Source organism: Gigantopelta aegis, chromosome 4, assembly GCF_016097555.1.
Source record: "Gigantopelta aegis isolate Gae_Host chromosome 4, Gae_host_genome, whole genome shotgun sequence".
Classification (NCBI taxonomy): Eukaryota; Metazoa; Mollusca; class Gastropoda; order Neomphalida; family Peltospiridae; genus Gigantopelta; species Gigantopelta aegis.
In genome coordinates this window covers 96,587,214-96,611,730 of record NC_054702.1, presented here as the reverse complement: position 1 = coordinate 96,611,730, position 24,517 = coordinate 96,587,214, and the positions used below count along the sequence as shown (strand labels likewise).

Genomic DNA, 24,517 nt, shown 5'->3' with positions numbered 1-24,517 from the left:
AGACAGAACAGCACATACCAAGGCCTTTGATATACCAGTTGTGGTATACAACAGTATATGAAAAAGCTATATACAAAATTTCACCTTTAGAATTTTTTTTTCTTTTGAAAACAATTCCAGAAATTTATGTGGGACAGACAGATGCACGAAGTTGAAACCTATAGTCCCCTCTGGTTGGACTGGTATATGACTAATACATATATATAGATCAACAGAACTAATGACAACAATATTATATTTACATATATACATATTTATTGCTCCCTCAGAACAAGACATGTATTCAAACATAATAAATGGTTCAACACGTCAAGTGTAAATAAGTGGAACAAAACTAATATGATTTTTCTTGTTTTCTGTGATTATCACGTGAAAAAAATAAGAAATTTGATTGGCTAGCATTTAAATTTCTTAATTTCCTCAAAGTTGAATACACAAATTTAAAGCTTAAATGATGTTTTTGATTCAAATTTCAGCTAAAATGAAGTCTTTGAATAAGTTATTACATGAATTCATAGTTTTTGTTACCCACAGAATTCTAACATGAAGTAAAACCACAGTATACAAAACCTATAAAAACACATGAATCGACAGAATAATAGTTCTGTGGTTTATAAACTGAAGAGAAAATGAGACATTACACTATAGCCAACAGTCAATGGTTGACTACTTGTTAGAGAATTGGTAGCTGAAATGACGTTTCCATTTGTCAATCTCAGTAAAATTGACACCATTACCAAATAATATCACTGCTGGTGAACACCGACGTCAGTTTCTGATAGTCACCAGTGAATACTTGCTAGTTCTTTAGTGTAGCAACAACATACCTTTAATCTGAGAGAATTGTCCTTACATTCAAACACAGAAAATAGCTGTTGTCCACTACAAATTATTGTGTCACTGCAGGTTTAATAAAAAAAAAAAACATAAAAGGTTACATGAAAATAGACAAGCAAAACCTACAGAAATTCCACAAGTTTTTGAGAAATTCCAATGGTATCAAACATAGTAATACTGTATTTTATTTTTCCTAAACGTTGCCCATCATTTTTGTTCAATATTTATACATAATTTTATGACATACCATGACCAAAATGTCTGTGGTAACTAAGCTACTTTAGTACCAAAGACAAAAAGAAATTAAACCCTGCTAGTGTAATACTAACATTTTATTACCTCTATTAGTAAACTGATGAGCTATATTTATCTTCAAGTAGCACCAGCATAATTTTACTCTTCAGTGATATTACAAAATACCCTGCCAAAAACACCCACCCCACAAAATGTTTCTATTCTGTTTAACATAAACCATCACAATGTCAATACAGAGGTTTTTGGTAATATATGTACAAAAGAACTTGTTGATGTTCACAAAGAAACATTAAAAAGAGGTATTTTTGAAACCATACATCCTATTCAACATTTGTTAAAAAGACTGGTCCAGAATGAATCGCATGGGGGAGATGAGACACACTATAATTGTTTTTATGCCTAGTCTGCTATGCTGCTATTTCTCTGTCTATACATGCTTAGTTTGAATAAAAAAAAATTTGGGTAGGGGTACACCCACACAAATAGTCCCGCTGTGAACAATTCTGGAACAACTCTTAATCATTTCAAATAGATACCTCAATCATAGCAGCCAACACAAAACATGTACATACCTTGGAATTTCATAAATCAAGTACCGACTTTTAGGACGCAGGTTTAAAAAGCATTGATTTAAATAATACAATATATTTATAATAACCACAATAGACTGTTTTCTGTTTTTAATTAGTACATAACATGTGAAATCAGTTTAAATGGGAAGGTTATAATCACTTTACGCACAATCGGTTTTTAGGACTGGGCAGCAATATTTTTTGTATTTAAAAAAACCTACCCTAATTTCTACAATCGGTGATATATTCTTACAACCATTCATCAAACCTCTCATTAACAACTATAATACAACATCCAACATTCATACACAATGTTCACCAGAATGGACTTTCAGACTGTAAACTCTCACCTGTGTAAATTTAACATCACAATTTCTTCAAAAACATTCTTCCATTCAGACATACACACACACACATGCTACAAGTACACAAAATGTTCATTTCACAAGTCCTAATTTTTTAGCTTCCGTTTCATATACCAGCAGTCTCCACATTTTCACTACAAACACTTCAGCGGCATCATCGATAACCTACAAGAAAAAAATATTGTTAGTGACTTAGTAAAATCAGACTAACAGCAGAACACTTTAATGAAAATGGTTTGCTGAATATAATTCAATATTTTAAAATGCAAAATATCTTTTTGAAATAACTATTTTTATGTTTTACAATTTATGAAAAACCCCAACATTCTGATATATGTACTTAAAAGAGCTTTTTTGGTGACTAAAATTTCACATTAAATATATATTTTTTGTTTAGAATACCAGTGTCTGTGGATCCAATGTGTTTGTGATCATGTGCTAATGTTTGCAGCAGTCACTGTTCATTTTATTTCGTAATATATATTTTTTCATATATACTAAATTATCGAAAGATAAAATCTGGTTTGAGCTACTACAAACTTTAAGATATAAATAAACACTTTGTTTATCCAGATACTAGATATTGTAAACAGGAAAACAGCTTTAATATAATTTTAGTCATCAAAAAGGATCCGTTAGTCATAACTATATTACAATGGCAGCAAACACACGATGGTTTCTTTAAGTCTAAATTTAGTCAAAACTTACCTCTATATTGACCCATTTACAAGTGCATCTTGCTAGGACGACAAAGTGACAGATTCCCCACATTAATAATCCATGTATTTTTCAAAAAAATAAAATGGATTTACCCTGACGAGATCGTTGAGAATACTCTGTGGTGAACTGCGGGCTGCAACCTTTTGGCAGATAAACTCTGTGAGAGCTGGTTCTTCTTCTCCAATGTACTCGACAATCTTTTTGATAACCCATGGTTTGATTCGTTTGTCCATTAAAGACTGAAATAGAATGAGAATTCTGTGTAATTAAGTGTCTTGCCTACCATAAATAAAAGGTTTGTCACACTGATGAATATCCATAGGTGCAACAATAAATCAATTGGCAACGACCTATGACTTATAATTTGGGAGAAACTGATCCGACTGTGATGTAACATTCAGGATTGATCTAGTTCTTAAAAAATAATTATTTAAAATAATAGTTTCAGATTGATATATTTTATTTATTAAAATCTGCATTATAAATCTAGTTGTTAATTTGTAATTTATGATACAATGGTAAAATAAAAAGGTTACCTTTTTAGCCATCTTTGTTTGGTTTACTGAATAGATGATAAAAAATAATCCATTATATGCAATCATTTGGGACAGCAAAACAGTACACACCTGATCTACTATTGACCAATCCAATGGAAACTGGAACAATTCTTCTTTTGCTGTTGGAATGCCTTCAATGAGGTTTTTAATTTTCATACGTTTCTCTTCCGCAGTAGTGGCTTTCTTTTCCGACAATTTCTTTTCGTCATAGTCCAGTGGAATTAGTTTTCTCTTCTTACTCTCTGATGAGTCATCATCGTCTTGGTTAAACACATCACCAACTGTGTACTTCTTCCGCTTCGGCCCAGGCACCTCATTAGGACTGTTAGTGGATGTTCCTACAAACACAAATAATCAAAAATAGAAGTTATATAGTTGTTTTCCAAATAATGATATTTTTTTATATCTTATTATATACTGGTGGAAAGAAATAAGGGAATACATCGAATTGTAGACCACATTTAATTCACTACTAGCATAATAATGTCTGTATTTTATACCAAGTTGTAATGTGGGATTGAATGTCTGTAGTGTTGAATGTGCTGCCTATATGTTCCCAGTAAATTTCTGACAATATAAATTGATTTTTGATACAGTCATTATTTCTTGTTGCTATCTGTGTGATCCTTTATTTCTTTCCATTAGTATATCTTTAAAACGCATACTTTTAAAATAACAGAAAATGTCATACAAATAAACAATGTCTTGTAATTTTAAAAACATGGACTAGAATAAGGAGGTGGGAAGAAAAAGAAGTTGAAAGTAGCTGTATCACAAAAAGAAAAGAAGGTACAATACAATGTCCAAAAATGAATGAATGAATGAATGAATGTTTAATAACATTCCAGCACAAAATCAGAGATCAGCTATTAGGTGTCATACAGATGTAAGTACATCAATACGATTATTACCATTAAAAATAAAAATTGTATAATTATGTAAAAATAGTGTAAAGAGATGTGGGAACCTTGCACCAAACACCCCCAACAAACCAAACTACTTACCAAACTTAATGGAATTGAATCCTATTTTGGTAGACTCTTCCTTCAAGGCTGGTCCGATGACCACCTGCTGACTGACTGGCTCTGCGGTCTCCACCCCAGGCAGACTCCTGCTGGATTCCCCTCCATCTGTGGACGGGGATGAGTGGTTTGACGGACTGTTACTCTGAACAGGTTTGAGGGTGGGTTGCATTTTAGACAACTGTTTTGGAAGCTCCTCCTCTTCCTCCTCGGATGACTCTTCCTTCGGCGGTTCTACAACGGGCTGTATTACAACAGGCTCAGGCTCGGGCAGAATAAACTTCGGACGTAAGTGTTCCTCTTTTTCCTTCTCCATCTAAAAATACAAAAAATTAAGCTTGTTATTACGCTCTGTAAGAAAGGTTAAAGTAATTAAAAATGTAGTCCCCCACCCCATCCCCAGCTGTGTGTCAATTATTATTATTTCAACAAAAAAAAACCAAGGACAATAAGTGTTTGGGTAGCATTGAAATCTAGACTTCCCAGAAAATACAGACAAGTATCCTCTTTGCCTATTACTATATAACATGACAAAACTGTGGTTTTATTTATCATTATTTATTCAATTAATCATCGGCTATTTGATGTCTGGCAGTCTTCAAAGGATACCTACTACATTTTCCAATTAGCAAGAAAGAATCTTTTATATGCACTTTGCCACAGACAGGACTGCACTAATATATACCATAGCCTTGACATACCAATGGGCAATGAATGACGTAGAAACAAAATCCAATGATCCATCAAGAGTTCGGATCCTACAAGCCAAGCACCCCAGGGAAGGTGTCTATTGACTGAGCTAATTCCCTACCCCCAAATGACAAGTAACTAAACTGTTTACAATGAATCTAGTTAAATAACGATACTACCTTGCGCACTCTAGCTAGCTCTGCTTCAGGGTCAGGATGACCTTCTTCCAATAACTTCCGCTTCAGCTCTTCAAATTCTTCCTTTTCTCTCTGCCGGTCTCTTGAATCTGCTTCCTTCTCCTTTTCACGCTCTTTCAATCTTCTAGCTAAAGCACTGCCTCTGTGAAAAATACAAAAACAATGTTTTATTTCATCTAATTATTTAGACAGGCAATATCAACTCTTTTGTATAAACGTTATAAAACAAGACATGGTCCGGACAAGAATTTACTATTATGTGCAGTAGACCCATGAAAAGTAGGTCAAAGTGACCTAGTAATAGTATGCGACACATCACCAAAGTTTGCTTCAGACAACTATACTTCTTGTGTTAGCATTTCCCCACATCAAACAAGACAAACTTGATAGATTTTCTTTCAATTGTAACTAGTCTCACATCACATACATTTAATAACAGGGTAGATTCAAACCTTAAGTTTCAAAAACCACAGTAATATAATGCACCACAGGACACGAGACAACAATCACTAGGCTTTTCTGTCCAGTGTTAACTATAATTGTAGTAAACAACAGAACATATGTGCATACAACATACTTGAAATATTTAGGATCATCTCTAAGATCATCATAATCTTCAAGGAATTCTTTCAATCGCCTGGCTTCTCTTTGCTGAAATAACAAAGTAACAGCACAATCGTTAATTTTTAATACATCAGTACTGATAAACTTAACACAAATTATAAGTATGTGAGAGTGTGTGTTTGTGTGTGTGTGTCTTTTAATCATGCTCATATACCACAGAGGTTTCGAGCATGTCCGTCCCAGGTTCCGCCTCAGGATAGCCGGAAACCCAACCCAGGACGGAAAATTATAAGTACATACTCTTTGTTATATTAAAACAATCTATGAACAATTTGTACACATAATCAAATCTCAAAGATAAACCTTTGTCACCAATATAAAAAAAAAACACAGCTTCAACAAAGATTAATTATACTAATATAGATAGTTGATAACAGTCACCTTGTATTAGCACAATGACGACAACGCTCAACAGAATTGAATGCCAATAATTCAAACATTTATTACCTCATCCTGTTTTCTCTCTTCTTCTCGGTCCTTTTCTTTGTCATATTCTCTAGATTTTTTCCTTTCACGAGCTTCCCAATTATTTAGACGCTAAATATCAAAATATTAAATAAAATTTAAGCAATTACAAAGAACAGTAAAAACAGCATTAATGTATCAAAATAATTGGAAGAAGACATTACTGTATTTTCCACTACATAATATATTTGTTATTAACTAAGAAATAATATAATAAGACTGTCAAAACTTCTTAACTTCATAAGTTATGAGCAATGAATATTAATTTTTTTAACCGACATAAGTTAATAACCTAATGTTTAGCAAAATCTACTGCTGTGTTTAACATAAAAATTATTCCTTAGTTTTGCAATTCAATATTCATAGCTAGACCAAAAAAAGAAAGAAAGAAAGAAATGTTTTATTTAACAACGCACTCAACACATTTTAATTATGGTTATATGGCGTCAGACATATGGTTAAGGACCACACAGATATTGAGAGAGGAAACCCGCTGTCACCACTTCATGGGCTACTCTTTTCGATTAGCAGCAAGGGATCTTTTATATACACCATCCCACAGACAGAATAGCACATACCACGACCTTTGTTATACCAGGTGCACTGGCTGTGACGGGGATCGAAGCTAGACCAAATACATTTTAAAAATGAACAATGAGAAACCTCTTTATATGCTGCCTCTTTTTCTCGTAATTTTTTCTCTGCCTTTCGTCTCTCGTATGCTTCCTCCTCCTCTTCTGTCTCTCGTTCCCTCCGCCTAAGCAAATAAACAACATGTTTAGTTAATATCAAAAGAGACATAAATTTTAATTGCTTATCCTTATGTTATGGGTATTAAACTGATTTATGGGAAAATAGCCATAAATCATGGGAAAATTACATTTTGTTTTGCATCTGCTTGTCTAAAATATTTGCAAAACTATGGTAGGTAGCATTAGGAGACGAGTAACATACACACAATGTCTAAAGTAGGTCACTGCCTTTCAGATGTAACAGTCAAAAGTTTTTTTTTATAGACACCACTACAGCCCATTCATTTACTAATACTATTGGCTATTGGATGTCAAACATTTGATAACACTGACACTGTCTTCAGAGGAAACTCGCTACATTTTTCCACTGGCAGCAACACATCTTTTATTTGGTATTTCCAACACAGGACAGCACAAACCACAGCCTATGATTTCAGATATTAACATGCATGCATAATATATACTGTAAATCAGGGGCCTAATTCACAAAGGTCTCTTATTCTCTGCTAGACAACAAAGCATCCTCTTTGTAAGTCTTTTAGCATTGCACTGCAAGATCGCAAAGTTGCGAGAGTTTAGTGAATTAGGCCCCAGGAAATGTTAGCGAGTAACAAATGTTAGCGAATTTAGCGTGCTCATACAAGACGCTAATATTTATAACGCTAAATTTAAAGAGACATACAACACTGTTCAAATAAACTTTTATGCGATTGTTCTGTCAGTGATTAACTGAAGGAACAATGGTTACATACTGTTGATTAAACCAAAGGATAGCAAACAACACTAGTTAGTTAGCATGCACACTACTGCAATTTTGTACTAAATTCAAGATGTCTGTAAGCTGCATAATGTTATTTCAGCTGATCCTACAACTTAAGCTTATTCCTTCTTTAGTTTCTGATATGATGACCTTGCTAAACTTCTATGTCGGTAATATGTGACTTACTTGCATTTCGCTAAATTTTAAGACTGCTAATATTTTATAATTTATAATAATTAAAAAGTTCAACTTGCCTCTCCCTGGATCTATCTCTAGAGCGTTCCTTTGACCGTGAGTGTCTGCGTCTCCTAGGTGAGATAGATCTTGATCGCGACCGTGACCTAGTCTTCGTTCTTTCACGCATTATGGCTTTGTCTCTCTCTCGCAGGCGCTCTCGCTCCTTCAACTGCTCCTGTCTTCTCCTTTTCTCTTCATATCGTCTTTCTTTCTCTTCAAGAGTTTCTTCTTTTTCCTCCTCTCCCTGTAATTATAGTGAATCATGCTTTTTCAATACTCTTTCAAGACTAAAAAATATGATGATAAAAGCAAAGCTATCTAACACTAAACAAGAATCTACAAAATACTGAATTTCAAAGATTTCTGCAAAATAATGTTCACACCCTTCTATACACATGTAAAAACATGCATAAAAGTAAAAAACAAATCACATAACGGGTCAAATATACTAGGATTGAAAAAATATATTTAACAGATTGAATAGCTACAACATTTAGGATTTGTTAAATAAAATTTGGTTTAAATTAGCCACTTTAAAAAATGTTTTCAAAGAAATACACTTTTACAAAACAAATTTCCAGTGTGAGCCCTGCTGAACAATGGAAAACATACAAGAGCCTGGCCCCCTGTTTCGAACTTTAATTTGTCACCTGCTTTAATTTTGTTATTTGGACAACTGAAAATAGTCATCAGCAAAATCATCGGGTACATCTTATCACCATATGCAGGTATTTTTTAAATCAGGAGGTAGTGGATTAACTGACCTACTGTTGTATGTTTCATACAGAGTACTCTGCTCAATGAGACACAAATCTGGTCTTACAAATGAACTACCTTTGATTATGGTGCAAATGAACACCGGTTTAAAAATTGGATGCTAATGATATGATACAGTGACTATTTCGATAACAATTGTGATTAATGAATAATGAATTTGCAAACCCTCATTCGACACCACCCCTCCAATACTGATGCATTACAGGTTGATATTATGGATTAAAAGTCGACTTTACAAATCAAGGCAACTTATACTAGTATAGGGCAAAAGATTGCACTATACTTATCACTGGGCAAAGAGCTTAATATCTCTGTACAGGAAAGTATATCCTCTTGACACAAAGATTTAAAATACTGCAGCAACTTTTACAAAATCTTTAAACATGTACAGAGAGGTTAATCAATTATGTAAAAAGGTGTAATGTGTATTGTCGTACTGAAATTCAGCACATTTTTATGTTATCTTAATATTAATTTTTCAACTGAACCTTATGACAAAACTACATCTAATGAAATTTAACTCTATATATGTTTAAAGATCTGAAAACGTTTACTGCTCTTCAAATTAAAATATCTACATCAGGGGTTCAAAAAACACATATTTAGTTGCCACATTTGCTTTTCTACTTGTTTCACCATTTTAAACTCAATAAAAGTAATTGAGCAAAAGCCGAACTTTAAATGCTGCATACTTAAATATTTTACTAACATTAACATGTTTATTAGTCAATATGAAAAGGTAATGGATGTCATCATTTACATTTCTTTTAAAATTAGACTTTACTATTAAAAAAACAACTCAATACTTTTAAGATAATTTTTCACAAGTTAGACTAAATCCAATTTGCTTTCAGAAAAACATTTTATCTTGTAGAAATGTCAACTTATTATACGATACCCGTTTCCTATTAAGACTGTTTGGATAGGGATCATCAAAATGAAAATAATTTTAACTGATTATAACTAATATAATATGATTCAAATTTAGACGACTAGTGACGAAATACAAAATAAATTTCTCATCTGAACCAAACTTTACGATTGAAAATTTATTTTATTGTATTTATTAGCAGCTGGTTAACAGGCTACAAAATCAGCATAGTTTGGTGCCTGATAACCCATGTTCAGGTTTCCATAAATTATGGTCCTGGTAACCTCTAGGTTATGACATATTTATGAAGTTTACAATTCCCATTCCTTCATAAACATGCTGATATTTTGTTATTCATTCACAGCATTGTTCTTGTTGTACTGCTACATGGTGTGTGTAATTTAAGTTAAGTTTGTTTTGTTTAACGACACCACTGGAGCACATTGATTAATTAATCATCGGCTTTTGGACATCACATTTAATAATTCTGACAGATAGTCATCAGAGGAAAAATGCAAGAGATCTGTTATATGCACAGGAAAGCATATACCACACCATTTGAACAGTTGTAGTGTACTGATTGGAATGAGAAAAAACCAAATCAGCTGAATGGATCCACCAAGGTGGTTCGATCCTGCAATGCAAGCACCTCAAGCGAGCACTCAACTGACTGAGCTAAATAATTTAAATTTAAACTAGTGAATTGAACAAAATTCAGGGGATGGGTGTTTTTGCTCTAAAATTTTTGTGATGACTAAGTACCATTTTTTGACATTTGATAACCTGAACGACCGTCCTCAATTTATTTTGATATCTGGTTAACTTAAAACGTAATGCAATAAAAATAAATAAAAAAACAAGAGAGAAAAAAATTACCATTGTGAAAATTTACAATTATTTGTCACACATAAAAATTTCAGTTGTATCAAGAAATGGGAATTTTGAATCCCTGATCTACGTACATACAGTGTAAAAAGTATAACTTAAATCATCAACAACAAACACATCTAAATGTTATTTCACATTCATTTAGAGTTTAAAGCTTTTCGACAACAGCAAACCTCAATAAGACTGCATACAGATGAAGTAATAAGTGAACCAGCTGGTCCAACATGAAAGTGACAGCTGTTGAAATTCAGTCTGACCTTCCACGTTCACCACGCTCACTTGTTCAAATGTTAAAACATGCAGACCTGAATCACTGCTGCAGTTTTGGTTATAATGATCAACTGCCAGGACTGGTTGCTACTACTTAAGCATACCCAATCCATAATGAAGCCATTTTATGGTACTACATAGTACTTCTCTTCCTACTTCAACTTGTGCTGAACTCAACTCCACTTCACTTCCAAGGCCAAAAGAAACTTTCACTGTAAGAGATTTTCCCTGGATCTGTATACCGCTACTAACATAAAAGTACAAGGGTTATGTAAGCCTGTAGCCCGCAGAGGCTCCAATCAAGTTAATTTTGAAAAAAAAACCCTACTACAGCAAGAAATTGGTGTTACTCTTATACTAATTTTTAATGGTTTTTCCCTCAGTCGAAACAATTTATTTAAATGATTTATGTCTTGATATGATTAACAGTGTTCATCTTGTTACAAGATGTACTGAATAATATGCTGCTAAAATGAGTTTTCTTTTTAAGTTTGAAAGAAAATAATGATACTATTTCTTTTTAAACATTATTTGCAAATTTATCTCTTTTTAAACATTATTTGCTTAGTGTCAGTAATAATTTAGTTGTTCCATTTCTGTTGCTTTATAGGTAACTAAACTAAAAACCAAATTGGTGTGATGTTATCATTTATCACATTAAAGAATTTTAGATAGTGTAAAGAATTTAAAATATCGTACACTATTCTAAAAAAACTAAACAAAAACCCGAATCTTATTCAACTACTATTATTTGAAGAACACTTTTCACTACAGTAATAAATTTCGAACAATATAAAACTACACTAAAGTATGAATTTTATTTTTAGAATTACTTTTTTAAATCTAAATTCATATTGAAATTAAAACCCCCAAAAAACTAAAGGTTAAATGATTTCACCTGAACTAAATATTACAAACAAGCTCCCCCTTCCCACAAACATACCTCTAGCAGATAGCTAATATAGGAAAAAAATTGAAGATTTTATTTTTTAATACTAGAGCTAGTTTTGAAGTGAATACTTTGGGCTATCATTTTATATGTTCATTTATGGGAACAAAATATCTTTGAAGTAGAGATGACAATCTGGAAATGAAAATGGACAAAACAGCAAACCTAGATAATAAAAACAGTATTACTCATCTACCTAGAGAAACAAAAACAAACTGCTTCATCTACTTGCCTGATCCATAGTACAAGTTACAAATTCCATCTTCAAAACATCTCTTTGAAGGGTCAAGTCGACATGCACTCAATACGCACACACACATGTAAATAAGTATAGTGGTAAATACTAAAAACAAAGAAAATGTCACTTACCTCTCATCTACCTGCAAACACAAGTCTAACCGGTTAAGAAAAAAAAATGTAGGTGTACTAACCTTAAAATTAACTGGAACAATATCTTCAGAGGAAATTTCTTACGACCTACTTGTTAATGTTACATGTCCAACAAAAAAGTTATTTTATCTGTAGACATTTTAAGCTTTGGAAGATAATTCAATATTCTTTGCATACATAATGCATACATTTTCAAATATGCATGAGAGGAAAAATATATGCACTATACATACAAGAAAAATATTGACTCACCAAAAATGATTTTCCAAAAGAATGTTCCACTTTCTCAGGTCTCGAAATTCAATATTAAAGGACAATGCCAAAATAGATTTCGCAATTTTTGTGTTTGCCCTGCAACACTTTAATGCAGTATAATATAATCCATCCAACTGATTGTTAGTTCAAAGTACATGAAGTGAACGTGTCCCACTTATTTCAATACACTAATTTTAAGTGCACTGTATGTGTACCCCGAAAATGCAAGTCTGGCAATTTCTTGTGCAGTGAGGTACACCAGGTAATTTAACTCTGATCGAAATACAAATATTTAAGTTTTCATAGCTTCAATGCTTATATATATATATATTTCCAATTTTTTTTTATACATAATACTTTACTAAGTATTCTTAGGGTTGTGTTTTAAAAAGTCAGTACTAAAGTTAAAATCTTATTTTAATATTGATATAAAAAATATATATTAACCTACAAAATTTTTCATATTTATCTGTTTGAAAAAGTACAACTGAATGTGGAATATTTGAAATGGAAGATCCCGAAATATTCCAGGACAACTAACATTAAAAAAGATGATTATATCAATGAATGTGTCTTGCATTTAAAAATATGACATCAGTTTTTTAAGACTAAAATGTTCAATAACCTCAATAACCTCATTTAGGTGTAACTATTATAAATCATGGGCAAAGGGGGAATTTCGAGGCCTGTCATCTTTAAGAATTAAATGTATGATTTATAGATTTTAACTTTTATAATCCTGTTTAGCAAATAGTTTTATGATATCTTTTTTAAAATACATTTTGAACTCTAAACTGTACTTACGAATTCTCCAAAATTCAACCAGATACAAATGTTTCAATACACAAACGATATTTGTTTCAAACACTCACCAAACAGGGCCTCATTATATATTTTTACAGCTTTTCGTCAAGTTGTGATGGTTGCCACTTAGTAGAATCTAGTGGTTTTTAGGTAATGAAATACAGCCTATTAATTTCAAGTCAGCAAAATTGAAATGATTTTAAACAAAAATTTATTTTTAATTAATAGCAATGACATTTGACTATGTAGTTATATTATGTTTTACAAACTACATGGGAAAAAAAAAATCAAGTACTTAGCAATTTCCAAATATGAGCCTTAAAAAAAAATATTTGTATACATTAGACAAAAGGCCCGAGAAATATTTCTAAATTAAAAAAAACCTAAAAAAAGAACCCCCATTTTATTTCATGAAAATGCAAAATAATGACATTTTCCCCAGAATATGTATTTTCCAAGTATTGTTTTAAAAACTATGTCCAACTGAAAATAAATACTCCCCCCCCCCCCCCCCCAAAAAAAAACCCCACCTCCACATCAAAACAAACCCAAACACAATGGGGTTTTTTTTAAAAAGGTAAGACAACACCCTCCCCACCCCCCAAAATGTAAGAATGCCAGAATTCCACATGTTCACAAAATGAAGCAATATTATCAGCAATTAGAATTTAGCTGTTAATATTTTAATATGTCTATACCTTGTGTCGGTCTCTAAAGAAACGGATTTCCCGGTTAATTAAATGTTTTTTGTCCTCTTCCATCTCTAAATCATCAAGACCCTGGAATAGAAAGGTTTAAAGTCAAATGTCTATAAAAACGAAAATTAAGAAGTTATTCAGCCAGAACCAATAATGCATATCAGGGCTAGCTTTGACACCCGCGAAAGTCGCCAATTGCATATTTTGAAAGCACTTGGCAAATTTTATTTTGGCAAAATAATTTCATATAATAATTAAAAAACAAATTTGAAAATAACTGACAATTACTGCAATTTTTATAATTTTTAAAAGTTTAATACACAATTTGGCGAATTGTTTTGCTCACCCTGCATATAATTATCTTACATTTGTTAAATATGTGGACCAATGAATACAAATTATAGGTATACATTCTTGCACACTGAAAGAATAATGAACCTCTGTTACTTAATGTTTTAAAGTGTGTTATTTCAGGGTTCTTTTAGGTAACAACTTATTAAGAGGCCAACTAATTAAAAAGAAACCAGTGAATAAATACCTGATCTTTAAGGCTACTTTCTTCCATCATTTTCTTTTTAGGAATAGGGGGCTTTTCCTTAGATTCTTGCTCTGTTAAATGAAAATAAAAAAACATATGGATTAGTCGTATGGCTTTTTGAATTAAAAACAAATCCAATAGCATTAAAAAATACACAAAACCCCCACCAACAAGAGTATAATATCACAAACAGCAATCTACAACAGGTCAAGATATAAAGCCAAATGATACCTCTGCAAAGTGGTAAACATATTTACACATTATTCAACAGCAGCCGATATTTCTTTTACAGATGTTACAAAAATAGTGGATCCTATTTTCGCAGAAGCTATAAAACTACTTTTACTTGAACAATTAATAAAGAAAATTATCCTTAATAGGAAAATGAATTCCAAAATGAGTCAACGGACACAATGCTCAGAGCATTTAATATAATTTAGGCAAAAAAGAAGTGTTTTTAAAAAATATAAGCAGTTCAGATGATTGCATGATTAGCTATTACTAGATAAAATGAAATTGATTTGTTTTTTTCTCTATAAGAAACAATAACATGATCCACCGATTCCTGCTTTGTTCATCAATTAGTTAACCGTCTATCTCGCCCAAGATCACGCAAGCCGACACATTATACCGCATATAGTACATTCACATTTCCTGCCATTTTGCACATGGTACCGACTGAAAACAATAATAGAACAACACTGATCGACACTAATCTTGATAATGGCTGTTTTTGTTTTTGCATGAGAAATAAGTGTGAAGTTTTAGTGGAAAATTCACAATATTTATGTATTTATAAAAAAATATATGTGAAAATATGTGAGTAAAACTTATAAATTTGTACCCCCTCAAATGTTTTTTGTCAAAAATTAACCCAGGTTGTCTGAAGGTTAAACAGTAAAATGGAATTTCGACTGGGTAATACTGGAGAGAACTAAACTGACTGCAACACGAACCACTGACTCCTGGCTTGTTTAGCTCCATGGCATACTCTCGCATGATGGCCTCGAGACCAGCTCTAGCCACGCGATCTTCACGCTGACTCATCTCATCCACTTCCTCCTTGTCGGCAGAGTCTGCTCCATTTTCCTTTTCATCCTTTTCTTTCTCTTTCTCTTTTTCTTTGTCTTCAGTGTCCGTTTCAGTTTTTTCTTTGGAAGTAGATTCCTCTGTGGGTTTTTCCGTTTCTTTATCGTCATCGTCTTTTGTCGACTTGTACTCATCCAGAAGTGTTTTAGTTTTGGCATCAACTTTTACCTAATTTAGAAACCAACAGTAAATTTATATGAGTGATTATAAAAATATATGCTTTAAGCTGTCATTCGCCAAAAAGCTAATTAGAAAAATGTGTGGTTTGTATGTGTGTAACTATTTTTTTAAATATAATTCTGTTTAGTTAAATGTTACTTGAATTTGGCCAAGATTTTCTGATTAAATTTGCCAAATTGCTAATAATTTTTGGCATCCACGTGGCATCATACAAGTGCAGAAAATGTTTGATAAAAAGCATTAAACATATGTGTAAACTTATTTTAAACTGCAGTCTTAGTTTATGTCAATTATGGAGACTGGCTTTGTATGTCCACTATAACTTTTTATTCAAAGCTAGGACACCACTCAACTATTTAGCAATTTGTGCAATAGAAAGTAGTCTTTATCATGATTGCTTTTCAACCCCATCCCCAACCTGTTATATACAATGACATCATAAAGTAGATTCATTATCTCACCACAAGTTTCTTTTCACAAATATTCCATTCATTTAACAATCTGATGCACCTCAAGGTCGCCTCAGGGTATTCATATTCACAGAATCCAAAAGCTGCAAATAACCAAGTATTGTACATTGTAAATATATTCAAATATAAAAACATTTCAAATTTGCATACAGTTGACATTACATGAAACTAGTTTTTAATTATGCATATAAAGCTTTTAGTTAACATAATCACTTAAATACTTATTGCATTAAATGTAATAATTATTTCAAAGCAGGGAATAAAATCAAAAACATACTTTACAAATTATAAATAATTAAGTACTTATTAGATTTGAATAATTACTAGGTAAATCAGAATCAAAAAGTTTTTATACAGGCATCTGTAACAAAAAAGTATAACAGGTACGTTTTAGAATTTAGAACAATAATCAAATGTTTGAGAAATAAAAAGAATAAACAGAATTAATTTGTCAATAAGGCATGTATGAAACGTTCTGTTCAGTGCCCTAATATTATTTAGTATTAAATAATTTTGTATCGTCGTTTAGTTTCACCACAATTTTTTTTTATATATTTCATGTCCACCAAAATATTTATACACCCCCCACCCCCCTAAAAGAAAGAAAAATGTTTTATTTAACGACGCACTCAACATTTTATTTATGGTTATATGGCGTCAGGCATATGGTTAAGGACCACACAGATTTTGAGAGGAAACCTGCTTTTGCCACTACATGGGCTACTCTTTCCGATTAGCAGCAAGGGATCTTTTATTTGCACTTGCCAAAGAAGCATAGCACAAACCATGGCCTTTGTTGAACCAGTTATGGATCACTGGTCGGTGCAAGTGGTTTACACCTACCCATTGAGCCTTGCGGAGCACTCACTCAGGGTTTGGAGTCGGTACCTGGATTAAAAATCCCATGCCTCGACTGGGATCCGAACCCAGAACCTACCAGCCTGTAGACCGATGGCCTAACCACGCCACCACCGAGGCCGGTCCCAACCCCCTAAAGTCAAAATATTTTGTTTAACAACACCACTAGACCACACTAGATATTAAACATATGGTAATTTGGACATAGTCTTAGAGAGGAAACCCGCTACATTTTTCCATTAGTAGCAAGGTATTATTTATATGCACCATTCCACAGACAAGATAGCACATACCACAGCCTTCGATATTCCATTCGCAATGCACTGGAGAAATAGCCCAATTGGGCCACCAACGGGGATCGATCCCAAACCGACTGCGCATCAAGCGAGCACTTTACCACTGAACTACGCCCCACCACTCCCTCTAAAGATGATAGATTTACTACTGTACATATAAAATTCATGTCAAACCTTACAACACTCGATGTATTGGTTGATAAGAATCAAAGAACACCCTGATCTGGCTCCGGACACGTAAACTAACTTAACGTATGTGGTACTTACAGCAAATTCAAAATTTACTTAATGCCTGTGTTAATTTATATCCTGATAAAGTTCATTACTGCAAAAAGAACAAACCCTGTAACTTTCCAGAAGCACCTTGCACTCTTTTCCAACTTAGTACATTTCCACATCTCTGAAAAATAATCTCACCATTATAAAAACAGTAAAATTAAGCAAAAATATGCGCATTATTTAACTTTTACTTTCAGTACAACTCAAATGATTGAAAACAAAATTTGGTATGCCAACAATAAAAACTGAACACAGAAATAAAATATAAAATGGAGGAATCCTTTGGTAACACTGTGGCTCAACTAAAGAGATATATGCAGTCTTGTGACAAAATGGTTTATAAATGACTTGAATTTTTTTATACACTACACCATAATGTAATAATTACTGCAGAACGAAGTATGGGTATACTGAGAGACAGAGATGTCGTATGAAAAGGAAACAGTTTGCTTGATGTCACTTGAATGTGTTTAACCACTGTCTATTAGATATCCAATATAGAATACAGTAACAATGACAAAAGAAACCCTCTGCTAAGTAATTTAGCTCATACTGTAACCTTTGATAATCAGTGTGTTTCTCTTGCTGGAACAGAAAATAATGCATTTAAAGACAGAATGAGGTGGTGGTGGAGAGAGAGAGAGAGAGAGAGAGAGAGAGAGAGAGAGAGAGAGAGAGAGAGAGAGAGAGAGAGAGAGAGAGAGAGAGAGAGAGAGAGAGAGAGAGAGAGAGAGAGAGAGACAGAGAGTGGGGCTAGGGGCAGATGCATAGATGGAAATAATCAATACTAACTACAAATACCAGTTAATGTCAGTCAAACCTTGGCAAATTGTGGATCTGAAAAATGTACAGTTTAATGTGAACAATTGAATATGGACATTCCCAACTAGAATAACCCAATAACTGAATGTCTTGCACCTATTTAGCTTTTTTTTAATTTAGTTCTTTTTCCAGCTGGATGATTTGAAATAAATACTCGACAATTGTGAAGTTAAACAAAGAAACATATGTGTCAACTACAATCACAGTTCCAGCTTACCGTAACTGATCAGCACATGTGGATAAAGCACATATCTATTTGAGGGCTTCCAAGAAATTAAGTCAAAAACCAACCTGAAGCATTTGTTTTATCATCATATCAGGAGCCTTTTCACTGATATTACCAACAAATACTGTGGTCACTGGTGGCTTGTCCTCTTTCTTTTCATCCTGCATAGAAAAATACAACAAATCATAATTCTTGAAAAGGAAGGCAGCTACTACCAAAGCATGAAACAAATTATAATGCAAAAAAGTGGCCATGTTATTAAGCTTCTCTCTATTGGGAATTTTCTTTAGAGTAACACAGGGAACAGTGTTTTTTAAATTTTGATTAGCGACAGATGTAATGAACTAAATTTTATCAACCACATACTAAATGTTGTAGCCATTTAATATGAAAATTTGGCTATGGGCCAGAGATTCAGTAAACTTGTAAATAAAAGAAGGTGGTAGTGTTCAGTGGAATCTACCCTTAAAGACAGGCACGTTTATGAAGTATTTCTTACAAATCCGTTGGTGAGAAAATTTTCGATAACACATACGTTTACACATGTACGTGTGTTAACAATTTCAAGACATACGACTGGCTGCTCCTAGGTGATGACCAGGTCACCAATGCCATACATCCAATAAAAAAATAGCATGATCGAAATTGATTACACTATGAATGAAAGTTTAACGACACCCCAGCACGAAAAATACATCGGCTATTGGAATCCAAACTATTGATTACACTATGACGTATAGTTAACCTGACAATCATTTGTTTGTGATGCATAAGTTAGCTACTAGTGCAAAGGCTGTAAATAACTTATAGTCGAAAAATGTGTTATAATTGACTTAAAACCTGGTTTTTGAGGATATGTAAGAAATAGAATAATACATTTGTGTCCGTTAAGATACAATTTATCTTACAACTCGTTGTTTGAAAATGCTTCAAATTCGCTTTGGCTCATTAGATACATTTTAAAATAACTTGTTACGAGATAAATCGTATCTAACGGCCACTCATGTATTATGTAGGCATATTACAGAAGCATAGTACTAAACTTGTCTTGGACTCGGACATGTGCATTATACTGTTTTAACAGTTTAAAATATAATAATATAGGAACCTTCTGAATTTCTTGAGGCACAAGCTTCTTAACTGGTTTTGCTGGTGCTGCTGCTTGCATCATAGGACGCATCATCTGCTGCAATGGTGAAAAATTCAAAACATTAATAATTTACAAATTCTACTTGCAAAAAAAAAAAAAACCCAAAAAACAGGGGCAGATAATTTATATTAATAAATGTTTTGTGTATTTAATAACCTGCAAAATTAATTTACTAAAAAAGATCAAACTAAATAATTGATGGTATTTAATGATACAGAAATTGAAATAAAAAATAAATGTGCTGTGACCGTGGCATTTGATATCCACAAAGGAATGTTTAAAAGAGAATAACTTGAGTTTGAAGCCATTAAAAAACCCACTTTTATTTACAGTCAAACCCGCTTATTTGCATACCCTCGGTGCTGCTCGATTTTGTGCAATTAACCGGGTTAGTCGATTAACCGATAGAGTACCGACTTTCACTTTGTAACAGCCATCCAACTACAAAGTGGCATGGGAGACAGTCTAGCACAATGCGGTACTTCATACACGAACTATTATAGTTAACACATGTCACATGCAGTTGGATATATATAAATTAAAAAATATATATATCTATCAATATATATAATAAGCATGACGTTTTTGTTTTAATCTGCCAGGCCAGACATTTTTTTTTTTTTAAAAACAAAAAAACAACGCCTGTCACTGGGCGTCGTTTTCTAAAAACACAAACTTTGTGTATTAAAAAAAAATACTGACCACCCACTAGTGTAAACAAAGTGTATTAGCCATGTAGTTAATGAGATAAACTTGAAACAACAGAACCATCAAAAAGTTCACGTTTCATCGGTACACGTGTTTACAAAATGACGTCAGTTTCCGGAATTACCGGGCTGTTGATTGACCGAATGCGCCTTACCATAGAATTACGTGAACTTGTATGAATTTGCTGATATGGTGTTCTTTCCATCCCAAAAGATATGGCAAGCTTTGGTATTATTTGTGATCCCCTTTGCTATTGTTAAGCAATTAAAGTTAAGCTCGGCTAGTGAGTCGTTATCAGTTCCAGCAGTCTGCATTGCATGCATGACCGTTCTAACACAATTGACTGACGGTCTTTGTTATCTTTGTTTTAACGACCTCCCCCACCAGTAAATTTTTTTCCGCTACATTTTCCGGGAAGCATGTTTCGCCCCCCATCCACCCCTTTGCTCGCCCTAGTAAAATTCCAACCCATCATATTACATATGTACAATTAATACTAAGTACAACAAATAATAAATAAAATCAGTATGGACATTTATTCTGTTAAAAACTTAATACATACACATGTAGCATTTAATTTTAGAAAACAACATAATCATATAACATTTTATTTACATCAATGTCCGTGTCATTTGAAATGTCAAGGAATCCAGTTAATGAACTCTGTCATTTTTCGCTGACGGCGGTTTGCAGCCGATGTTGTTTCACACAAATCTTCTAACTGGTACAACCTGTCAAAGTCCTCACACCCATTTTCTTCTAAAAAGCGCCTCACTCTGCCGAGTATTGTCTTCACCTCACCGTTGGTGACGGGCAGTAGGTAGTCGTGATCGTCGTTGTCGCTGTCATCTGATTCGTTTACCGTTGTTGATGTCGTCGTGGGAGATGAATTGTTGAAATGCCTCGTTAGTTAGTCCAGTCGGTGCAGCGAAGTTGGTGTCATCAGAGTTGTCACTTTCTACAGGTTGCTGAACATCTGGCTTGAAAAAGCCACCTTTTCGAAAACAGTTTACAATTGTAGACGACGTGACGTTGTTCCAGGCTTTTCTCAGCATATGGATGGCATCTAACAAAGTTAACTTTTTAGCAATGCTATTCGCGCTCAGTTCGTCATCGGCGTCGATGTCGTCAATTATCTTGTGAACAACCTGACTTCTATAGTGGCCTTTTAGGTTTCTGATGATCCCCTGATCACATGGCTGGATTACAGACGTAGTTCTCGGCGGCAAAAACATCAGCTTTACGTTTCCCAGCTTTTCATTTGGTGGATGGGCAGGACAGTTGTCAACTAGTAACACCACATGTCGTCGCTGAAGGCGCATATCTTTGTTGAAATCCTCCAACCACTTGTTGAAGATAGCCGACGTCATCCAGGCATTCTGGCTATTTTCGTACTTCACTGGAAGACTCTTTTTCCCTCTGAAACACCTCGGCTGTTTGCTCTTTCCAATGACGAGAAGTTTTCGTTTGTCAGTTCCCGACATGTTGCAGGCTATCATTGCTGTCACCCTGTCCATCGCCTTTTTGCTCCCACTCACTGTCTCCGATTTTACAGTTAATGTTCCGTCAGGTAATGCTCGGTAGTACAGTCCAGTTTCGTCAGCGTTGTAGATGTCGTCTGCTTCGTATGTCTTTAGTATATCTGGGAGAACGGTCTGTGTCCACTTGTCTGCTGCTACCAGGTCTGCGTCTTTCTTTTCTCCATGCAGTCGTTTGTAGACGATGTTATGTCTTTCTTTCCATCTACTAAGCCATCCGTTGGTGGGGTTAAAGTCTTCTTTATGGAGATGTTTCGCCAAATCCTTTGCTTTTTCTGCGAGAATGGGACCGGACACAGGGATATCTCTGGACCTGGCACTATCGAACCATTCTGACAAGGCGCCCTCCACATCCTCTGCTTTGCCAGATCGTAGCCGTTTTCGTTCGGGGTTCGTTTTATTACACTCGTATCGTGTGCGAATATCCTCTCGTTTGCCAGCAATTCTGCATACCTGTGACTGGGAACAGCCCATTTTTTTGGCTATTTCTGCTTGTGAAATTTTTTGATCTAAAAGTTTAACAGCTTCGTATTTATCAGCAAGTGATAAATCGTTTCTTTTGCGTTTAACAGACATAGCGTACACTGCATCTAATGAATAAGTGAACAACAACCCTTTCTCGGTCACATTTATTAAAAACATCACCGCCTAGGACGATTGATCTGTAATCTTTTAATTATTAACAAGGCTTCTCGACATAACGTAATTGATACAGAACAATGATTGCCCTGAACAATCGAATAGGGCCTCAATAGTTGAGTGCGCATGCGTACAAGCGCACAGGCGGTACTTCTAAAAATAATAGTCGGAGAGTTACATGTTATTGAGATGGCCTCTGATTAACAGCAATATATTGCAAACAAAACATTAGGTGTTAGGTTTATTCAACTTAATTATGTCATTCTTAAATCTTGTAGTCGGGTATTGTGATTCACCAGTAGTAACGTGCACACCATCTCATTTGCATGCCACACGTCGACTTTGTAAACACCGATTACAGTCGGCTTACCACACAGTGAGCTCAAACAAAACAGATTTATTTGAGTTGTTTTGCCAAAGTTTGATTGACTTTCTCAGTAATTTGTGACATCAATTCAGCACAATTTTTTTTTTAAATCGTTATTTTTATGTGCAAATAACCGATATATAGCCTGTAGTTTGTGCAATTAACCGGATGTTTTGTAGTGTTATAAGGGCAAATGGTTCTGTGTTGGGTGAAAATAGTCGATTAACCGAATTATGCTATAAACCGATGTGCAAATAAGTGGAGTTGACTGTATATATATTAAAAAACTGCATTAATAAGTGTGTACTTACTGGTGGTGGTGCCATCATGCCCATGCCCATTGGCATCATACCTGTAAAAAGAACTCAAGTTATAATTTACCATATACATATAAACAAATTTATATTTTACTAACGTGAATTGTGAATTACACTTCATGAATCATGTGATTAAAATCGGGGATTCAAAATAAAATAAAATTTAATGATAATAATAAAAATAATACAAATAATCTATAATATTTTAACAGATTCCCATTGTTCCGACTGCTTCTCCCCTTTTGATTTTTATTGCTCCTTTGTACTTAACCAATGCCACATTTCATAGGTATCTTTTTTCACTCAGGTCCAGTTTTAAGACTAATGTACACATATTGTGCTAAATAGTGCGTACAAAGATGAATTCCATCAATACAATAGTATATTTCTTACTTAACACAAAAGTAGCTATATACATGACAGCTGTAGAGGCACTAATTTTCCATTTCATAATGTTACAAATTCTGGGTTTTTCCGTTTCAGTATTAAACAAATTCTGTTTTTGTTTCACTCACACACACACACACCGCAATTAATCGCTGGTATAAAATAAATAAATATGCAATGAGGCAAAACATGTAGTTTGTATTTATTTTTGGTTTAAATTTAAACACGAATACGCCACGACACAGACTTCAGACATTTTTGGTTTTCTTTACGATATGGTCGGGAAAATAATTAAAAACAATCACACTATAAACCACTTCCCTTGTATAATTTATTTTGAACAAAGCCTGGCATACAATATGCAATTACTGCATTACTTTGTGAAATCGGAAATATGGCAATGCCGCAAATGTTAAAAATTAATAAGCAAACATAACATAATATATCTTTCACTTGAGTAAATATTGGACAATTTTAGCTCACAATCTTTGGTTTTTCCTGTTAAATCACCGGGAATAAGCAAAGAAAACATGACTGGTAAAATGTCTAGATACTCTACATTAAACATTTGGCGTAACATACAAAGGTACTAGTGTTGTAGCGTAGCACAGGCAGATGTCAGTGTCCATAGTTTCTAGTTCGAAAAATAAATTTTAATTAATCAAATGCGCTATTTAAAGTTAAATAAGGTTTTGGAA

At 33.7% G+C, this 24,517-nt stretch overlaps 1 protein-coding gene across 2 annotated transcripts in view; it reads right to left on the bottom strand.

The window, feature by feature from the left end:
• Positions 1–237: 237 nt before the first annotated feature.
• LOC121371498 (RNA-binding protein 25-like) overlaps positions 238–24,517 on the bottom strand; it is a 29,953-nt gene continuing 5,673 nt past the window's right edge. For both annotated transcript variants that reach the window (XM_041497430.1, XM_041497429.1), the window contains exons 3-19: positions 23,427–23,467; positions 19,822–19,899; positions 18,779–18,874; positions 17,729–17,786; positions 16,224–16,315; positions 15,450–15,750; positions 14,494–14,564; positions 13,956–14,036; positions 8,071–8,297; positions 6,968–7,061; positions 6,287–6,376; positions 5,793–5,866; positions 5,198–5,357; positions 4,311–4,644; positions 3,376–3,644; positions 2,842–2,988; positions 238–2,194 (exon numbers count right to left, since the gene is read on the bottom strand). In XM_041497430.1, coding sequence (XP_041353364.1) covers positions 2,102–2,194; positions 2,842–2,988; positions 3,376–3,644; positions 4,311–4,644; positions 5,198–5,357; positions 5,793–5,866; positions 6,287–6,376; positions 6,968–7,061; positions 8,071–8,297; positions 13,956–14,036; positions 14,494–14,564; positions 15,450–15,750; positions 16,224–16,315; positions 17,729–17,786; positions 18,779–18,874; positions 19,822–19,899; positions 23,427–23,467 — 2,306 coding nt within the window. In that variant the 3' untranslated portion in view covers positions 238–2,101. The remainder of the gene's footprint in view (positions 2,195–2,841; positions 2,989–3,375; positions 3,645–4,310; positions 4,645–5,197; positions 5,358–5,792; positions 5,867–6,286; positions 6,377–6,967; positions 7,062–8,070; positions 8,298–13,955; positions 14,037–14,493; positions 14,565–15,449; positions 15,751–16,223; positions 16,316–17,728; positions 17,787–18,778; positions 18,875–19,821; positions 19,900–23,426; positions 23,468–24,517) is intronic.